The sequence below is a fragment of the Pristis pectinata genome, chromosome 15 (genome assembly GCF_009764475.1).
Source record: "Pristis pectinata isolate sPriPec2 chromosome 15, sPriPec2.1.pri, whole genome shotgun sequence".
Classification (NCBI taxonomy): Eukaryota; Metazoa; Chordata; class Chondrichthyes; order Rhinopristiformes; family Pristidae; genus Pristis; species Pristis pectinata.
In genome coordinates, this window is record NC_067419.1 from 33,899,000 (window position 1) to 33,917,826 (window position 18,827).

Genomic DNA, 18,827 nt, shown 5'->3' on the forward strand with positions numbered 1-18,827 from the left:
ACAGTGGTGGGAATTGAACCCGGGCCGCTGGCGCTGTAATAGCGTTACACTAACCACTTCACTACCGTGCCTATTTTTCCAGGTTCTTCAATGTCTTTTGAACAGTGACCAATTTTACATCGCATTGATACTGATTTGCTGCAAGGTTTATTCTCAGGAAGAATATATTTTATATAGGTTAGTTACTAAAATAAGAGCCTTTTACACAAACTGTATAACAAAAGCAGAATGCTGCAGATCTTGGAAATTTGAAACAAGAACAGAAAACACCCAGCAGATCTCAGCATTTGTAGAGGGAGAAACAGTTGATGTTTGAGATTAATGACCTTTCACCAGAATTGGGAACATTGTAGGTAAACATTTTAAGATGCGGTGAAAGAAGCAAGGGTGAGAGAGAACTGTAATAAGGGAATATTCTCGGAGGTGAAGGGAGAACATAATGCCACAATGAAGAAGCCAAAGATTGGTTTTGAGGGTGTTTAAAAAAAAATGGGAGAAGCAGGATCATTATCTGAAATTAATGCTATGGATGTTGAAAAATTGAAATAAAAATAGAAAATGCTGGAGATGCTTATTATCTAAAATTGTGGAACTCAGTGTTGTGGCCAGAAGATGTTTAATGCTTCACCAGAAAATGAAAAGCTATTCCAGTTTATGCTAAACCTCATTGGAATAGTGTAGGTGGCTGGGACAGAGGCTTTATGAAGTAGAAATGGAGAACAGGTAACTAGAAGTTCAGGGTTATATCTGGTGATGTTGGGTGGTGTACTTCAAAGTAATCATGCAATCTGCAGACAGAAGAAACTGCAGAAGTTGTAATCTGGAGCTAATAAACACATTTCTGGAGGAACTCTGCAGATCAGGCAGCATCTGTGGAGGCAGAGGGATGGTTGATGTTTTGTGTCAAGACTGTGTGTCAGAACTAAGCATGTGGAGGGGAGGTGGGTGGGAGGAGTGAGGCGGGGGCTGGTAGGTGGAACCAGGTGGGGGGGGGAGAGGGGTGGTGTTGGGAGAAAATGACTGGTGGGTAATGGGTATAGGCAGATAAGGGGAGAGAAAAAATACAGGGTAGATGGAACCAGGTGGGAGGAGGGGAATGTGGAAGTCGAGATAGAGGTTGGAAGGTGATAAGTGGAGACACAAGAGGCTGCAGATGTTGATAAGTAAGGGAGGTGATAAGTGGAACCAGATAAGGGACAATCTGCATTTGGTTTCCACATTGTAGAGGAAATTGCAATGTGGACAGCAGATACAGTATCTTAAATTCAAAGAAATACAAGTACATTGCTGTTTCACCTGGGAAATATGTTTGGTATACTTGGTGATGGGAAAGGAGAAGGTAAAAGGGCAGATTTGCATCTCCTTTTTCTCTTGCAATGCAAAGTTCTTTATCAAAGGCTTCATGCATAGTAAGTCACTGCACCTTTACATTAATAAGAGATACAATGAAACTGTTAGGAATTAATTCTGAGGTTATGATGCAGAAAAGTCCCTGGATATTCAGTTTTTAAATTTATTGTCTTTAACCATTAAGACTGCGAAAAGATTGGCAGTAATTACATTTTTTTTTACTATGTGGCATGTGGACATCACTGACAAGGCCAATGTTTATTAGTCAGTCATAATTATCTTTGAGAAGATAATGCTGAGCTGCCTGTAACAGAGGTAGATCCAGGATTGAGACCTAGGAACAATGATAGAATTGATGATAAATTTTCACATCAAGCTGGTGTATGACTTGGAAGGTGACCTGCAGAGGCTGATGTGCCTGTTAATTTTGTTTCACAAAGTAAAGGCTATAGGTTTCAGAGGTGCCATTTAAGAATCCTGTGAATCATTGGGTGTAATTGGGCGACATGGGCTCATTGGGCCAGAAGGGCCTGTTACCGTGCTGTATAAATTTTTTTTTAAAATTGCAGTGAGCTGAAAAACACTGCATGTCTGTGCACTGGTGGTGGTGGGACAACTGGACTGCCAGTCAAGTGGGCTGTTTTGCAGTGGATGTTATCCTGCTTCTTGAGTGCTGATGGAGCTGCAGCCTTCCAGGCAAATAAGAGTCTTGACGCATTAGGGCATGAACCACCTTGGCACCTTAGGAGTTGCAAACACTAACATGTTTAAACTTAGAAAAAATTAGGAGTGGTACTGTTGATCCTTCGCTTAAATTTGAGGAAATCTGGAGCCCACTTATTCAGTATTTCCGTATGATGTAAGCAGACTTTTCTCGAATCCCTTTCAATAACCTGCTATTTGAATATAGAGGAGCGGAGCTAACGATGTAATAATGTTTTTTTTTAACCAAAGAAGTAACAATTCAGCTTTTTCTTTTGAAGTTTTTGGTTGCTTTTGTTTACTTTTTTTTAAATTTTGGGTTTCTCTTTTCATATAATCAAATTTCTTTTCAAATTCTTTTGTATCATGTTCACTTAGTAAGAGATAGGGAGGTTCAGATTATATATTTTACTCCCTGTGTTTGTATATGTTCAATTGTTACTATTGTAATCCCGATCTCTTCGCACCATGAGTATAATCACTATTGTTATGTGTATTAATTTGATATTTAATAAAAAGATTGAAAAGAAAAGAGTTGCAAACAGAATTGGATGATGCACAATCGTCGCACAGTATCTCAGTTCCGGCATATTGTAGGGAAATCAGTGATCAAGCAGTTGAAGGTGGTTAAACTTCTACCGTAACATTGTGGAGATGAGATGTGGGTTTCGTAAATCTAGATCCATATTTCATATATAATGTGTGTCTCCAGGCAGTGAAGATTTTTTCATACAGATTCCCACTGATTTGAAGTTTATCATGTATACCTTGATGCTGCATCTGTTCAATACTGCTTTAATGTTGAGGATAACCATTTATAACTTGGCACGAGTGGCTCTAAATAGATGTCTTGATTTTACAAAGAACTATATTCATCTTGCACTCGGTACAATTCAATATGATAAATTATTCTTGACTCTTTTCATTCAGGTCTTTGGATAACAAATGTACTAGCTGGTATTATGTGAAGTCGGGTGCCTGAAGTAGTTGTAAATTTGTAATTCTTCTGGCTGATATGCTTTGTCCATACCTTTTGAAGAAAAGCTACATGATTTAGAATGTTTTGTAAAACTAATTTGCATCCATCAACATTTGTTAACAGCAGTTGTATACTGGACATATATATTATGACATATTTGTTGCTATTCTGCCTGAATTTACTGAAAGTTTTTCTCAAGAAGTTTTAGGAAAAAGATTTCCTGTTGTGTACCAAATGTCTGAGTACTATATGCACACTAGTATTAAGCTCTTTGCAGCCTCTAACTATATTATCATCTCACAATCTTGTCTAGCTATTAGCTCAGTTTTGCAGTGAAACTCATTGAACACAGTGGTGATGGTTTATTCTGTACACTAAGCCATTAATAATTTTTTAATAGAAGTGTTTTGACAAAGTAGTGACTAGCTTTACTAGTAATAAAGGGAATCCATCCCTAATCAGTCCCATTGTTACTAGCAATCCTGTAGCCAAATATCAGCAAATGAATAAATGTTCTTGTTCTATGTTGAGTAGTTTTAGTCTTGAAGAAATATTTCTAACCTGAATGGTTGTTGGTTTCTTTCTCCAAACAAGTTTTGTTTCTTTTCATTTCTGTGCAGTATACAGTCAAACTCAACAAAGCACATCTATTTTTCTCTTGAAATAACTTTAAACTTCGGTACAAGACATAATGTACTACTCTAAGCAGATGTATGATATGCTCTACAGTGGTCCTTTGTCTAATTGCTGCAGTGGTCATTCAATTGCATTTATAGTCAAAAATGAGAAAGTTGCCGTACAAAAGCTGCTTTAAATAAAAAAAGTTTTTTGTTATAAATGGGAGGACTTGGAGTTCTAGAATTCATAGATGATTGAACTTGTTTTTGTGTGTAAAAAAAATACTAATGTACATTTCCTGTTTTCAGTCTGATGCACCTTACAGACATGTCTGAGTTTCAGCTGTTGGAAAGATTCAACATTAGCAATAATCGTTTGTCAGGTAAGGTAACATCCTTTATTTTTCCTTATTGTTTATCTTTTGTCCATTTTTACTTAATCACCTGCTTAAACAGTTTATTATTAGAGCACTTGTCTCCTGTGACCGAGATAACAGGTTTGTTTGTAGCTGCCATTGAAAATCATTAAATGTGACATTAGTCAATGTGAAACACTACTATTGTGAACTCACCAGCTGTTGCCCTAAACAAACATAACTTTGAGAGTATTGAAGGTCAGAAGTCAATTAAGGTTAGGAATTGAAACTGAAGTCCCTTTAAAATAAAAAAAATAGTTGTTTACCATTTAAGCCCTTGAGAATATCTGTGCATGTCTGTTTTATTTTTGGTTAACTCCACAATTCTTTAAGTGTTTGTTCTGATCTTGTAGAAGGTGATTTTTGCCACAAAGAAAATTGACTGTTTAGAAAATAATGATTGAATATGCAGAAGAGATAATTGGAGATTTGTTCTCTGTCACCAGCAATAAACAGGCAACATAGTGGCAGTTGTAAATTGCATATTGTGCTGCAGCAATATGAAGATCATGGAGTATTGTGGACAGTTCTGGGCATCGCCGAATGTTTATATTAGTCTTAGATGGAGATTTTAGAGTGGATTTCTTTTGCATGGTGTTTTCCATATGCTGCACAATGGAATTTTATCTGAAACCTCCTCGCAAATTGTGGTGACAATTTTGCACTGGCAAAGTGACAAAGAACCTTGGCATGGTGCTTCATGTTTATACCTGGTTAGGCAAAGAGGTTGGTGGACATGTGCAATGGTGTCCTTTGGAATGCAGTGCAAATTGAGTTCACTCTTTTGATTTCTGTCGAAAGAAATGGCTGCAGAGATTATAGATGGATTGATCACAATCATCTGAAGTTCCCAAGAATCTGGAAATGTCCCAGTGGGTTTAAAAGCTTCAAATGTAACGCTCCTATAAGAGAATGGAGGGAGACAGAAAGCAAAAAGCTGTTGGTCAGTTCGTCTACAATCTGTCATTGGGAAAATTCTGGAATCCATTATTAAGGAAACAGCAGCAGGACAGTTAGAAGATCACAATACAATCAACAGTCAAACAGAGTCAACATAGTGGAGGCACAAACACACACATGTGCACAGTTACTCACACCCTCTTCCTTGAGATCCCCCTTGCTGCCTTCCTCAGTTTCCACCTCCCTCATTATTCAGTTCTCCTCTTGCTCCCCCACCCTCCTCTGCCACCCACTCTCCAGCTGTTCATTGTTTGATCCCACAGGAAGGCTTCTCTCTCCCACCCCTTCATGTCTTCTCCAACTGCCCTCTTCAGTGCCATTCCCCAACTGGTGTTCATCCTCAACCCTACCTCCCTACCAGTTCCACCAGCTGTGCGGCCAAAACTGATCTGGCCTGGACCCCAGGTCAGATCCCCAAATCCTTCCCACAGAAGCACGAGAGAATCTTCTACCTCCTGCCTTGGACTGCCTGATGGGTTGATGGGTCCTGACGCGTGGCTTTCAGTCCAGTTCTTCTAGCAAGAGTGTTGCACTCACCAGCCATCACTGTTCTGTACATCTATTGACTCTAAACTCAGTGGGTCTGTCTCCCACGCTGCACCTGACACCGCTCCTTTTGTGCTGTATGCCTTCATTCATTATCTGTGGGTCTTTATTTATTAAGCTCAGAATTATTGACTATCTGGCTTTATTCATTATGCCCAAGATCCCATATACTTTCCTAACTGCTCTCTCAGCATGTTCTGTCACATTCACTGATTTATTTTCATGTACACCTAGGTCCCCCTGGTCCTAGACACCTTGTAGTCCTGTGATCAATATTGCCTCTTTTCATTCTTCCTGCCAAATTGTATCACTTCACACTTCACTATATTAAGTTTTGTCTGCCAATTGTCTACCATTTTTTTAAGCCTATCTAATTTGAATGTTTTGATATTTTACTCTACAGAACCATATCCAAAACCATATTATTTAAAAATAAAAGCAGTGATTCCTGCCTTGGGGAGGGAACTCTATGCATACCATCCTCCTCTCTGACAAAGGATGATTTAACACAACCCTTGGCTTTCTGTTCTTATGTTTTTTTTATCCAAGCTGCCACCGCCCTTCTTATTCCATAAGCCTCAGCTTTGTTAGTCATCTTTGACAAATGCCTGCTAAGTATCCACACAGACTACTGCATTCCCTACATCAACTTGCTCTGTTAACTCCTCTCTTTGGATTCCATCCTCCTTGTAATAAAAATCAACATTCCACTATGTGATTTCATTACTTCTGCACCTGTGCACCAACTTTTATGACTTTAACCAGATGCACTGGTTTGACACACTAACATCCATCAAGGAACGAAATCGAGCTTGATCTAAATGTGATTCCAAACGCACAATGGTATGGATTACGCAACGTTTCTCTTTTGAAACTAGCTCAAAAACCTTATTCAAGGCCAATTTGGAATGGTCACATTTTTCATCTTCTGTGATTTTTAAAAGGGTTCTCTAGGATGGCCTCTATGGTGCACTTGTTCCAATGCATAGAGGTGTAGATTTGATTTTGTTCCTGTCCACTAGCACTCTTCTGGTTTGGATATGAAGGGTCATGTGAACTAACTGCAAACCAGTGCCCAGTGCCTGCTCCCTCACCTTCATCCCTCCCTACCTCACACTCCTTCTTTTCCATCTTATCTGCTCCACCCCAAATTCACCTCCCTGCCACCTCACCTGAGGGTGTATTGTGATACCTTGGCAGTGGCAAGCCTCACAGTCACTGATGCCCTGCCCCAGAACACCTTCACAGCCTTTGTCAGAAGGTATGGATGGGAAAGGAGCCTTATTTCCTACCACATTTGTCAAGACTTGGTAACAGTTTTTAAATGACTCTGATAATCAGAACCATACTATTAAAATTGTTTTAAATAAGTAACAAAATAAATATAGAAAAAAATAAAATTAACTAAAAAATCAAAACACTAGTTAAAAACATTAAATAAAGTAAGGTGTGGAAAAAAAGTTATTAACTGAAATTGCCTTGCCTACCTTTTTCCATCTATTTTACAGGGCCAGCAGTTGTTAATCCTAGACGAGGTCTGGCTAGTGTAGGAATGGAGAGGTGGTTGCCACGGGTAATGCTGCAGACCTCCAGCACAATTGGACTTCCACCATTCCACCCTGCTTAGAGTTCAACACAGGAGCAGAGTAACAGATATGCTAGTATCTGTCACTGAGCATGTGTTGTACTTGCTGTGGGCTCACTTAATTCCAGAACACATCTGGGAGCAACCAAGCAACACATAAGATGCTGGAGGAACTTGGCAATCTCGCAGGATCAATGAGGGGAAACGGACAGTCAGCGTTTCGGGTCAAGACCCTTCATCAGTCCAGATGAAGGGTTTTGACCCAAAACGTTGATTGTCCATTTCCCTCCACAGATGCTGCCTGACCCACTGAGTTCCTTCAGCATCTTGTGTATTGCTCCAGGTTCTATCATCAACTGTCTCTTGTGTCTCCTGGAAACAACTGAGCATTGGTGGTTCCCTCTAGAACTTCCAGTCACTGTCATTATGATTTGAACCATAATCGAATCTGAGATGAAAAGAAATGCAACCTCTGGAAATTACATACAAATGGTAGGTAGGGGAGATATACCACCAGTTTATCAGTATCCGTTAAAGAGAGAAAATTCAAAGGAAGTGTCTGCACCTGAAATGTTAACCTGTCCTTTGTATTTATTGAAGTTAATACACCTGACATTTAGTAGAATTTTTACGACTACCATAAATCCCCTGCCCCTTCAGCACCAATTTATTTGATTTCTAGTATCTGTGTAGCTTTAAATCTTTAGACTCATGCTGTCTGGTTTATAAGTTGGACCTCAAGATTTTATGATTGCGAATGTGAGAGCGCAATTTCAATTTTCTCTTTTCTCCTCGATTGCATGTAGGAAAAATGTATGCTTTAATGTAAACTATGTTATCTATAGTGTCATAAAATAACAGCATTTAACATTGTAAAATGTAGAATATGCATTACCTTCTTTAAAAGAGGTGTCCCTCAAATTGTTTTTTTAATATTCTTGACATTTTTTGAACACATATATTCCTCAAATTATTTATTTTATCAGTTTAATCAATTTTGAATACATTTCCTTTATATTAGATCTCAAGAGCTTGCTTTTATGTCTTAATGGATGTCATAATCTCCTGGAGTTGACGCTAGATGAGAATCCATTTCAGCAAGAGTCAGGCTGGAGGTGAGCCAAATCCATTTTTCAACTACTGCTATCTAACATGCAAGACTGTATTTTACTGAATTGAATGCAATATATTACAGTGGCTTAGTAAAATTAAAAAAGACGTAATATCAAGTTTTTCTAGCAGATGTAGAACCTTTATTAATTGCAATGTCTAAAGTACACTGTGTTACTTTGAAAGTAGTAGGTATACGCAAACTTGTATATTCCCTCTTTTTTTTCCAGATAGAAATGGAAATTTAAAAATAATGCATAAATTTGTGAATTTAATTAATGTAGTTAAAAAGAGCCCTAAAATTTCTTCAGATTGCAATGGAGCCCTGTGGGTATTAATTTACCAGCTGAGAAAATAAAAACAAGCTTAATCTGACCAGTTTTTATTCCTATGTTGTCAGTACTTTAATAGCTGCTACTGTCAACAACAGCTTCCATTTATGCAGCGTCCTTAACATAACAGAATGTCCCAAGGAGTGATGTCAAATAAAAATCAACCCCACCACAAAAGAAATGCTTGGGCAAATGATCATTTGACCAGTGACCCAGAAATATTTGGTCATGGAGGTAGATTTTAATGAAGTCTTAAAAGAGCAGAGATATAGACGTGGAGAGATTTTAAGAAAAGATTTCAAATATTAGGGCCATATCAGCTGAAAGAATGGTCACTATGGTGTAGTGATTAAGGATGAGTCAGAGGCTAGAATTGAAAAGGCCAGGGTGAAAATTTTTAAACTGAAGCATTAAAACCTAATAACAAAAGCCACCTGTCACGTGAGATGCGTTTGCCTACATTTCTCAATGTATAGAATATATTGAAGAAATGTATATCAGGTATAGTTAGAGATTTCAATAAAATAGATCTAGTGAATAAGAGAGGTGAGACTGAAGATTCTTGGAACTGAAGTGGACATGTTAGTGGGTGAAAATGCAAAAACAGTGCGATTGAAATTGGTTAGGAGTTTGGGCCAGAAACTGCTTTAGCCGTTTTGCTAGGTCTCTGCTTTTTTTCACCAAGTTTCCATGTCTGTTGGAGATAGGAGCAGGTGCTTCTTGGAATTAACAAGATCAAGAGTATTAAGTCTCAAGCTGCATTGGTTCAGTTTCCTGCATTGATCAAGGTGATGATATTAGTTCAAGGTAGGAGCTCTGAAATGCACTAGTGTAAAATTATTAGAGGTTGAACAATAGAATTTTATCTAAAATACCATTGTCAAATGCAATCAGCGCTTCCAAGTGTGCCTAACACGTTCTGAAAAATTGCATTGTAGCTTCCATGCCAATACTACTTTTTGTACATGGAGGGTGCTGCATGTGCATAGTGATGTTAATCAATGTGCATTGAAAAGTTAATGTCTCTTTAATATGCCCACTTCCATGATATCACATCAACTTTCAGAGGTGGCTGGTACCAGTCTCCATTAGTTACTCATCATGTGAAGACAAACCTGCTCTCATGTACCCCTACTACATGATGCAGGGTTTTTTTGTGACTTTGACCTTGATATGCCTTTTGAGCATGATTACAAACACAGGGCCCAGGATTTTACATTCTAACACACATGAAACATTATATTCTATTCACATTTGAGTGTTGGTCTGTCACAGCCTTGACCAAAACTGATCCTGGTTCCTTCTGTAACACCATCTAAATGTGAATTTTTATATGTTGTAGGATTTCTAACATAGGATAATTAATCTGCCTGAGAGATTGTGACTGTTTAGTGTAAAATTTTTTTTACTAGTTTCTAGATTATTATGTGCATATATTCTCAACTAAAAATGAACTAATTTCCCAGGTGCATTTCACTTGTTAAAATATCTGATATAATGGGTTGCAGCTAAACAGAGTTGTATAAAGCATCCAAGCCTCAGAAGTTTGAACTTGACAGCTGTCAGCATGGAGAGTCTGGAAAGATTTGGGTAGCAGTGAGGAGAAGACATGGGATACAGCTGAAGGTGACCAAAAGAACAAATGAGTAGTCATGTGGTTAGTAAAATGTACTGCAGAAACATGTAGGAGGTGGGTAGAAGAAAATGCCTGATCCATTCAATTGCACATAATTTTCAAAACTGGAATGAGAAATTAGGATTAATTTTTATACTTAAGTATCATGTAGAATGTTACTCTGAGGATATTATAATCTTGTAATTCTCTCTTCCACTTCTTACACACCTTGATTTTAATCAGGTTGGTTACATTCAGACTTTATTTGTCTTCTCCAATTCATACTTTGCATAGACGTACATTTTGATATACGTTAGTCTTTACCGACCAATTCCATCCAACCTCACTTTTGTCAATCAAGCTCTCTTGCCCTCCACCTCCATCTGCAATGCTTTGTCTGTAATTTAAATTTTTCTGTTTTCTAACTTTTATACTGAAAGGTCATTGACTTGAAATGTTAACTCTGTTCAGCTTTGCTGGATGCCAAGTGAATGCCAAGACAAAAGTGTCCTAGATTATCGTCAGGGAGTTACTCTATGTCTGCAGTGCCATACCAACATACCATACCACGTAGCAGCCCCAGCAGTTAATAAATAGACTCTCTCATATGTGAAGAGTTCAGATTGGCAATCAGATTCAGAGAAACAAAAGTCATGGCTCTTAATCCTGCCATACCACCATCAATTGACATTGATAATATGTCACTTGAGGTTTTTGTCAGCTGCTGCATAATACCCAGCAATCTGTCACTTAATGATGAAATCAATGCACGTATTGCAAAGGTTGCAGTGGTTATGTGCAAGCTGAGCAAGAATGTGACCAGCAGCATTCCACTGTAGAACATCAAACTCCAAGTCTACCAAGCCTGTGTCTTCGTGCATGCCTCTATATTAGCGAGGTCTGGCAACGTAAGCAAGGCATAAGAAAATATCTAAAAGTTTCCACCTTCATTTTCTCAGATGAATCATAGGCGCCTCCTGGATGGACAAGATCACCAATTAAGGAATGCCAATGAGTGTGAAGCGATGCATTTTGGGAAGTTAAACCAGGGCAGGACTTGCAAAGTTAATGACAGGGCCCTGAGGAGTGTTGTAGAATAGAGAGACCTAGGGGTACAAATACATAGTTCTTTGAAAGTGGTGGCACAGCCAGACAAGGTGGTAAAGAAAGTACATGGCATACTTGCCTTCATCAGATGGGTCATTGAATACAAGAGTTAGGATGTCATCTTATAGCTGTACAAGATGATGAGACCACACCTGGAATACTGTGAGCAGTTCTGGTCGTCATACTATAGGAAGGATGTGATTGTGCTGGTGAGGGTACAGAGAAGATTCACAAGGATGTTGTCAGGACTGGAGGGCTTGAGTTATAAGGAGAGACAGGATAGGCTGGGGTTGTTTTCCCTGGAGTGAAGGAGGCTGAGGGGTGACCTTACAGAGATTTATAAAATCATGAGGAGCGTTGATAAGGTGAATGGTCACAGTCTTTTATCAGGGTTAGGGGAGTCTAAAACTGGAGGGCATAGGTTTAAGGTAAGAGGGGAAAGATTGAGGAATGAGGAAAGATTGAGGAAAGGGATCTGAGGGGCAACTTTTTCACATAGTGTGTGGTGGGTATATAGAATGAGCTGCGAGAGGAAGTGTTACAGGCAGATACAATTACAATGTTTAAAAGACATTTGGACAGATTGATGAATAGGAAAGGTTTAGAGGGATATGGATTAAATATTGGGAGAATGTACTAGTTCAGGAAGGCACCTTGGTTGACATGGATGAGTTGGGCTGAAGGGCCTGTTTCCATGCTGTTTAACTCTGACTCTAGATCCTGGAGATGCTAATTCCATCAATGTACATTCAGTACTAAAGCAATGATGTGTGCGACGGATTAGCTCCTTTCATAGGATCGATGATGGACATGTTTGGAGGGACATTCAGTATGGTGAATTGTCCAACAGATCGTGAATTTCTGAATGCCTATATCTCTGCTGTAATGAAACGTGTTGGCGAGATATGAAGATGTTGAGCATAATGCAAACAACCATCCAGGCAATAAGTGGTAATGGTCAGGACCTCAGGAGACTGACTATTCAGGAAAGTTTTGTAAAAGGCAAGAAGAAATGGAAAGCCTGGCTGGCTGAGAGAAAAGAGCAGCCAGCAAATTTTGCACTCTCTCCACTCACTGCCTTCCTCTGTAGCATGAATGATGTGAATGTTGGGATGGATAAGAAGCCAGAAATGGAGCAGCAGAGCAAGACCAGGCAAAGTTCAATCGACCACTAACATGCAAAGCATTGTCCTTCAAGAAGGAAGACTGTTAGGTGTTTCTCTCTCCACAGATGATGCCTGACCTGTTTGGTATTTCCAGCATTTTCTGCTTTATTTCATATCTCCATCATCTGCAGTATTTTGCTTTCATACTGAAAAATCCCTCATTAAGATTCTTGAGTCAAAAAATCTTTCATGTTAAACAATGTTTCAATGCACTGTGTAAAGGAATTTAAACTGAAGTTCACCTCACTAAATGAGATTAGATTCTTTGTACGTGGGCCATGCAATTTTCCAACTTCTTCCAGCTTTTCTGTGCACAGAGTGCTCAGCTGCACAGGACCTCTGGACATCCATGTGATTTCAAATAGCATACAGATGCATGCAATGCCACTTGTGTAAAATTAATCTGTATATACAAGCACAGAAGTTATCTTAACAACACCATTGAAGGCTTCTTCTATGTTACTTAAAGACAACCAACCATATCTGTGCTATGGATGTTGTATCCTACATCTCAATCTTCTGGTATGTATGTCCTCTTTAAATTTACATCTTGCTGTTATTCCCATTGTCTGCTACCCCTGTGTACAAACACTGCTGATACTTGATGTTGTTTGGACTTCTGATTTGTTTCGCTGATCCAACTCTTCCTGTCAATATCATCAACAGACTCCATCCTGATCACGCCTCTGATCTTTGCACCAGATCCTCCTTCCCCCAAGGTCCCACATGGACCCAACCATGAAGTACAGGTTTCTCCTGTACTCCATTGCAGATCGAGTAGAGGAAAAGCCTCTAGGTGTGTCTGTGTCCCTTGTGTTTTGTGCACAATAGAATATTGCTGCAAGTGCCATGCACATAACTGACATAAATATTCTGTTTAAGCATCATGTGGTTAACATGGCTTTTAGGCATGGGAGAAATTTAACCCCACTATCTCTTTTTCTCATGCCTTGTCATGTTCCTTACAAGTTGTTGATGTGTTCTGGATGCACAAGAGTAAGTATTAATACATGTTAAAACAAGTTTACCAAAGGGGTTAATTATATACTGGGCTGAATGGATTATTTTGCAATTTTATGGATCATATTGTAAATAATTTTGCTGTTTGAGGCAATACATCCGATCTTTAGCTCTTTCTGGAGCAATCTGAATAATTCTGTTGCCTGTATCTCTTCCCTGAGCTCCACATCTGGCTCTGCCTCAAATACATCCAATTTTTCCTTGAAAGATGCAATATTTTTTACTTTACTTATTCTGTGGTAAAATACTCCAGACATTTAATTAAATTTCTAAACAAATAAAATATAATGCTTTACATTAATCAGTATTAGATTTCATTAAAAATTTACCTAAATGAGTCAAATCTTTCAAAGTACCTTAAAATGCATCTTCATTTCCAATTTCTGCCACTCTGTATTTCAGTGCAAGTTATTTGTGATTTCTGGCCATCTGGTGATGAGTTACTTCAAGGTCCTTTTTTATTTTTCTTGTCTTGTTGAGATCTGCATAAAAAACTACTTGCAGTATCTGTGAATCCATTGGTTTACAGACCCATGTCCATCCCTCTGGTTTAGAATGACAATAAATAGTGAGGAAAAATAAGAATATAGCACAATGTGCTCCTAGTTAAATTTGAGGCTGCTGTATCAGGCTTTGAGCTCCATTTATGAGCAGGAATATGAGTTGTGTGACCAGTAATATCATTCATTGCTCTCCTGACACTGGCGGGAGGTCACGTTGCTAAGGTGGATCATGACCAGACATGAAGTGATGTACTCTTGGTAAAATAGATTTTGGATTGCTTAGCCCTTTAAAAGCAAACAACATAACGTTATTTATTATTACAAGGTAGCTTAATGAAATCTCCAAAGCACTGTGAGCAAGATAAGCTGGTTCTAGAAATGTATGCAATACTAAGAATGATAATGAATAAGACTATTGTTCCTGCATGTGTACTTTCATAGATTGGCTTCCAAGTAATGCATTATGTTGAGAGTCTATTCTGTTGTACAGCTATACACATAAAGCAGAGAAACACTAAGGCATTTGGCCGGAGGATACACGATCTGAACTACCACCAGCATATATCCTTACACTTGTCCCTTGCCCCAATGAACACAGGATTTCTGTTTCATGAGGGGATCACACCAAGATTTGTGACCAGGCCTCCAGATATCACATCCTCAGGCACTGATCATGCTGTTCAAAGGCCTGTTTCATTGTTATTAAATGTCTCTGATATTCAAAGACATTAAAGAACAGTTGAAATTGATGTAAGTAAAAGATAACAAATTTATTTTAAACACATTAAAATACTAATAAATAAAGTATACAGAGAAACAAACAAAATTAAGCACAAACAAAAAAATTAGTTAATGACAGCAACCCCATTCAAATGAAACATATGCTGCCCCTCAGTTCAGCAACTTAGGCAATAAGTAGGGCTTTGTTGTCTTCTTATTCCCTGTCAAGGATAGAAAATACAGCTCTCATTGTTGATTCATTGACCCGAAGTTCTACTGAGTGAGCAATTGTTGCATGTGGGATGAATTTTAGTTGATTGCAATGTATAATTGGGTAATGGAACCTGATGTTTGTTTGTTCATTGTGGGATGCGTCTTCAAAAACTGTGAGGTAGTTGTGTTAAAGTAAACAGCTTGTGCTTTGAACATTTTTTGAATGTAAAACATGTAAAAATGAATGCGATAACAGCAACTTTACACTGGTTAGTCATTATCATTTTGGAAAGTGTTAAGCTGGCTGGAGATGAAAGCTTCATATATAAGGAAATTGTAATCATTCAGGGCCTTCTGAAGAGGGTTATTGGAAGTTCATAATGAAAACTCATTAAAAGCAGTTGGCTTAAAAATATTGTCAACAGTGGAACCAACAGATCATTTCTGTCACGGGGCAACCAGACTGAACGTAGCTCTCAAATAAATTAATCATGACTATTTTATTGCTTCTTGTTTCAAAAAGTAGGGACTCACCACTCCTTATCAAAGGTTTGGAATATCTGTGTATAAAAACCAAGTAGCTCTGACACATAGGTTTGTAAACTAATTTTTATTCCTGTTGAGAATACAGCCAAAGTTATCAGGTTAACAAACATTGCATTTTATGCAAGAATTATTTTAGTTTCCCATCAAGAAACAAGACATTAAATGAGCAAGTCCAAAAATATAAGAATTATCCCTAGTTTAATGATCCTTTTAAGGACTTTGTTTAACTATAAAACTGTAGCGGTTGCTACCATGAAATAAAACAAGAAGCTAGTCGAAGGATTGCCAAACAAGAACTGGTTCATTTTCCCGCCTTCCGTGGGCCCTTTAAGGGAGAGTGTTCCCGCCCAATGCAACCGGCAATGACGTATATGCTACGTCATCAAGTCTTTCCCGCGCGCAGGTTCTCCCCGTCGTTCGGGGAAGACGAAGGCCCGCCGCCATCTTGGGCCTTGCTGCTCCGACGCCGTGCGACCCGACTGCTGAGCCGGTTCGCTCGCCCGGACGGTGAGTCGCTACACAACCTCCCCCCCCCAGAACCGGCAATACAGTCCCCAAGGTCCGCGGGCTGTGCCAGCTGCCGCTTAGGGGGTCGGCCTCTGCGTCGCGGCGTTGAAACCTCGATCGGTTGTTGCAGATCTAAATGGGCCAGTTTGAGGCGGTCCGTTGTGAAAACCTGTTCCCTGCCCCCAACGTCCAAAATAAAGGTGGATCCATTATTCCTGATGACTTGGAACGGTCCCTCATGTGGTCGTTGCAACGGCGTGCGAGGTGTGCCCCTGCGATCGAAAACAAACTTACAGTCTTGTAGTTCTTTGGGCTGACAGGATGGGGCTTGACCGTGCCGCGAGGTGGGGATCAGGGCCAAGTTGCCGAGCTTCTTGCGCAGTCTTTGTAGGACTGCTGGGGGTTGTTCCCCTTGGTCTCGAAGGGCAGGTATGAAATCCCCTGGGACAACTAGGGGCGCCCTGTACACAAGCTCAGCTGACGAAGCGTGGAGGTCTTCTTTGGGGGCAGTGCGTATGCCGAGCAGGACTCGAGGCAGTTCGTCAACCCAGTTAGGACCCTTCAGGCGGGCCATCAAGGCTGATTTCAGATGGTGGTGAAAACTTTCCACTAACCCGTTTGATTGAGGGTGGTAGGCTGTGGTGATGTGCAGCTGCGTCCCCAGCATGTTCGCTAATGCAGACCAGAGGCTGGAGGTAAATTGTGTGCCTCTGTCTGAAGTGATGTGAGCTGGAACACCAAAACATGAGATCCAAGTTGTGAGCAGCGCCCGGGCACAGGAATCAGTCATGATGTCAGATAGAGGGGTTGCCTCTGGCCACCTTGTAAACCGGTCCACGATGGTAAGGAGGTACCGAGCCACTCTTGAAACCGGTAGAGGGCCTACGAGGTCGACGTGGATGTGGTCGAACCTTCTACGGGTAGGCTCGAATTGCTGTGGCGGAACCTTGGTGTGTTGTTGGATTTTTGATGTCTGGCAGTACTGACAATTCCTGGCCCACTCCCTGGCCTGTGCAATCATGCCAGATGAACTTGCTGGCGACCAGCCGAACAGTGGATCTGATGGCCAGGTGCACCAACCCATGTATCGAATCGAAAACGTGTTTCCGCCAGGCTGCAGGAACTATAGGGCGGGGTTGACCTGTTGTGATGTCGCAAAGGACGGTCTGCTGACCAGGACCAACCAAGAAATCTTGGAGCTGCAGGCCCGAGATTGCGGTTTTGTAGCTGGGCAGTTTGTCATCGGCTTGCTGTGCGGCAGCCAGGGCCTTGTAGTCGATACCCAGGGATAAGCTGTCGATGGTTGGTCTGGAAAGTGCGTCAGCAACGACATTGTCCTTCCCAGAGACATGTGAATTCGGTAATATAGGACAAATGCCTCTACTGACGAGCTGACCAGGGATCAGAGGCTTTGGAGAAGGCGAAGGACAAAGGCTTATGGTCAGTGAAGGCGGTGAAAGGCCTGCCTTCTAAAAAGTACCGGAAATACCGGACCGCCAGGTACAGCACTAGAAGTTCCCGATCAAAAGCGTTGTATTTCAGTTCAGGTGGTCTAAGGTGCCTGCTGAAAAATGCCAAGGGTTGCCAACTGCCTTCGATTAGTTGTTCCAGTAGCCCACCAATCGTGGTGTTGGATGCGTCCACCGTGAGGGCGGTTGGGATGTCTGTCCTAGGGTGTACAGGCATCGTGGCGTTTGCTAGGGCGTCCTTGGCCTTAACAAAGGCAGCCGCAGCCTCGTCGTTCCAGGCGATGTCCTTGCCCTTACCAGCCATCAGCGCGAACAAAGGGCGCAGGATACGGGCTGCTGCAGGGATGAACCGATGGTAAAAGTTGACCATCCCCAGGAATTCCTATAGGCCTTTGACCGTGCTGGGGCGGGCAAAATGGCGGATAGCGTCCACCTTGGCAGGTAGGGGTGTTGCTCCGTCGCTGGTGATTCTGTGGCCGAGGAAATCAATAGAGTCAAGCCCAAATTTGCACTTGGCTGGGTTGCTTGTGAGGCCGAAATCACAGAGACGGGAATACAGCTGGCGGAGGTGGGAAAGGTGTTCTTGGCGGTCACGACTGGCGATTAGTATGTCATCTAAGTAAATGAACACCAAGTCCAGGTCTCGGCCTACTGCATCCATCAGCTGCTGGAAGATCTGTGCGGCGTTCTTAAGGCCGAATGGAATTCGAAAAGGCCGAATGGGGTGATAATTGCAGTTTTGGGGACGTCATCCGGATGGACCGGGATTTGGTGGTATCCCCGAACGAGGTCCACCTTGGAAAAGATGCGGGCCCCGTGTAGGTTCGCTGCGAAGTCCTGGATGTGAGGGATGGGATAGCGTTCCGGGGTGGTGGCGTCATTTAGCCTGCGGTAGTCGCCGCAGGGCCTCCGCCTGCTGGTGGCTTTGGGGACCATGTGCAGGGGGGAGGCCCAGGGGCTGTCTGACCTGCGAACAATCCCCAGCTCCTCCATGTGACGGAACTCTTCCTTTGCCAGGCGGAGTTTGTCTGGAGGTAGTCGTCGAGCTCGGGCATGAAGTGGTGGCCCTGTGGTGATGATGTGGTGTTGGAACCCATGTTTGGGCATAGAATTCGTAAACTGAGGTGCCAAAACTGATGGGAATTCAGCTAGGAGCTTGGTGAACTCGTTGCCGGACAGGAAAATGGAGTCCAAGCGCCGGGCTGGTAGGCTGGTTTCTCCCAGGGGGTAGGTCTGGAAGGTTGTGGAGTGGACTAGCAGTTTCCCTCGCAGGTCGACTAACAGGTTGTGGGCCTGAAGGAAATCGGCTCCTAGGAGTAGTCAGGCAAGGGTGAAGGTCCAGGTGAAATGGCTGCTGCCGAATT

The 18,827-nt window shown here is 41.2% G+C and overlaps 1 protein-coding gene across 1 annotated transcript in view; it reads left to right on the plus strand.

Annotated features, from left to right (window-relative positions):
* lrriq1 (leucine-rich repeats and IQ motif containing 1) overlaps positions 1-18,827 on the plus strand; it is a 140,969-nt gene that overhangs the window by 45,214 nt on the left and 76,928 nt on the right. The window contains exons 13-14 of the mRNA XM_052030327.1: positions 3,958-4,031; positions 8,177-8,270. Of these exons, the coding sequence (XP_051886287.1) occupies positions 3,958-4,031; positions 8,177-8,270 (168 nt within the window). The remainder of the gene's footprint in view (positions 1-3,957; positions 4,032-8,176; positions 8,271-18,827) is intronic.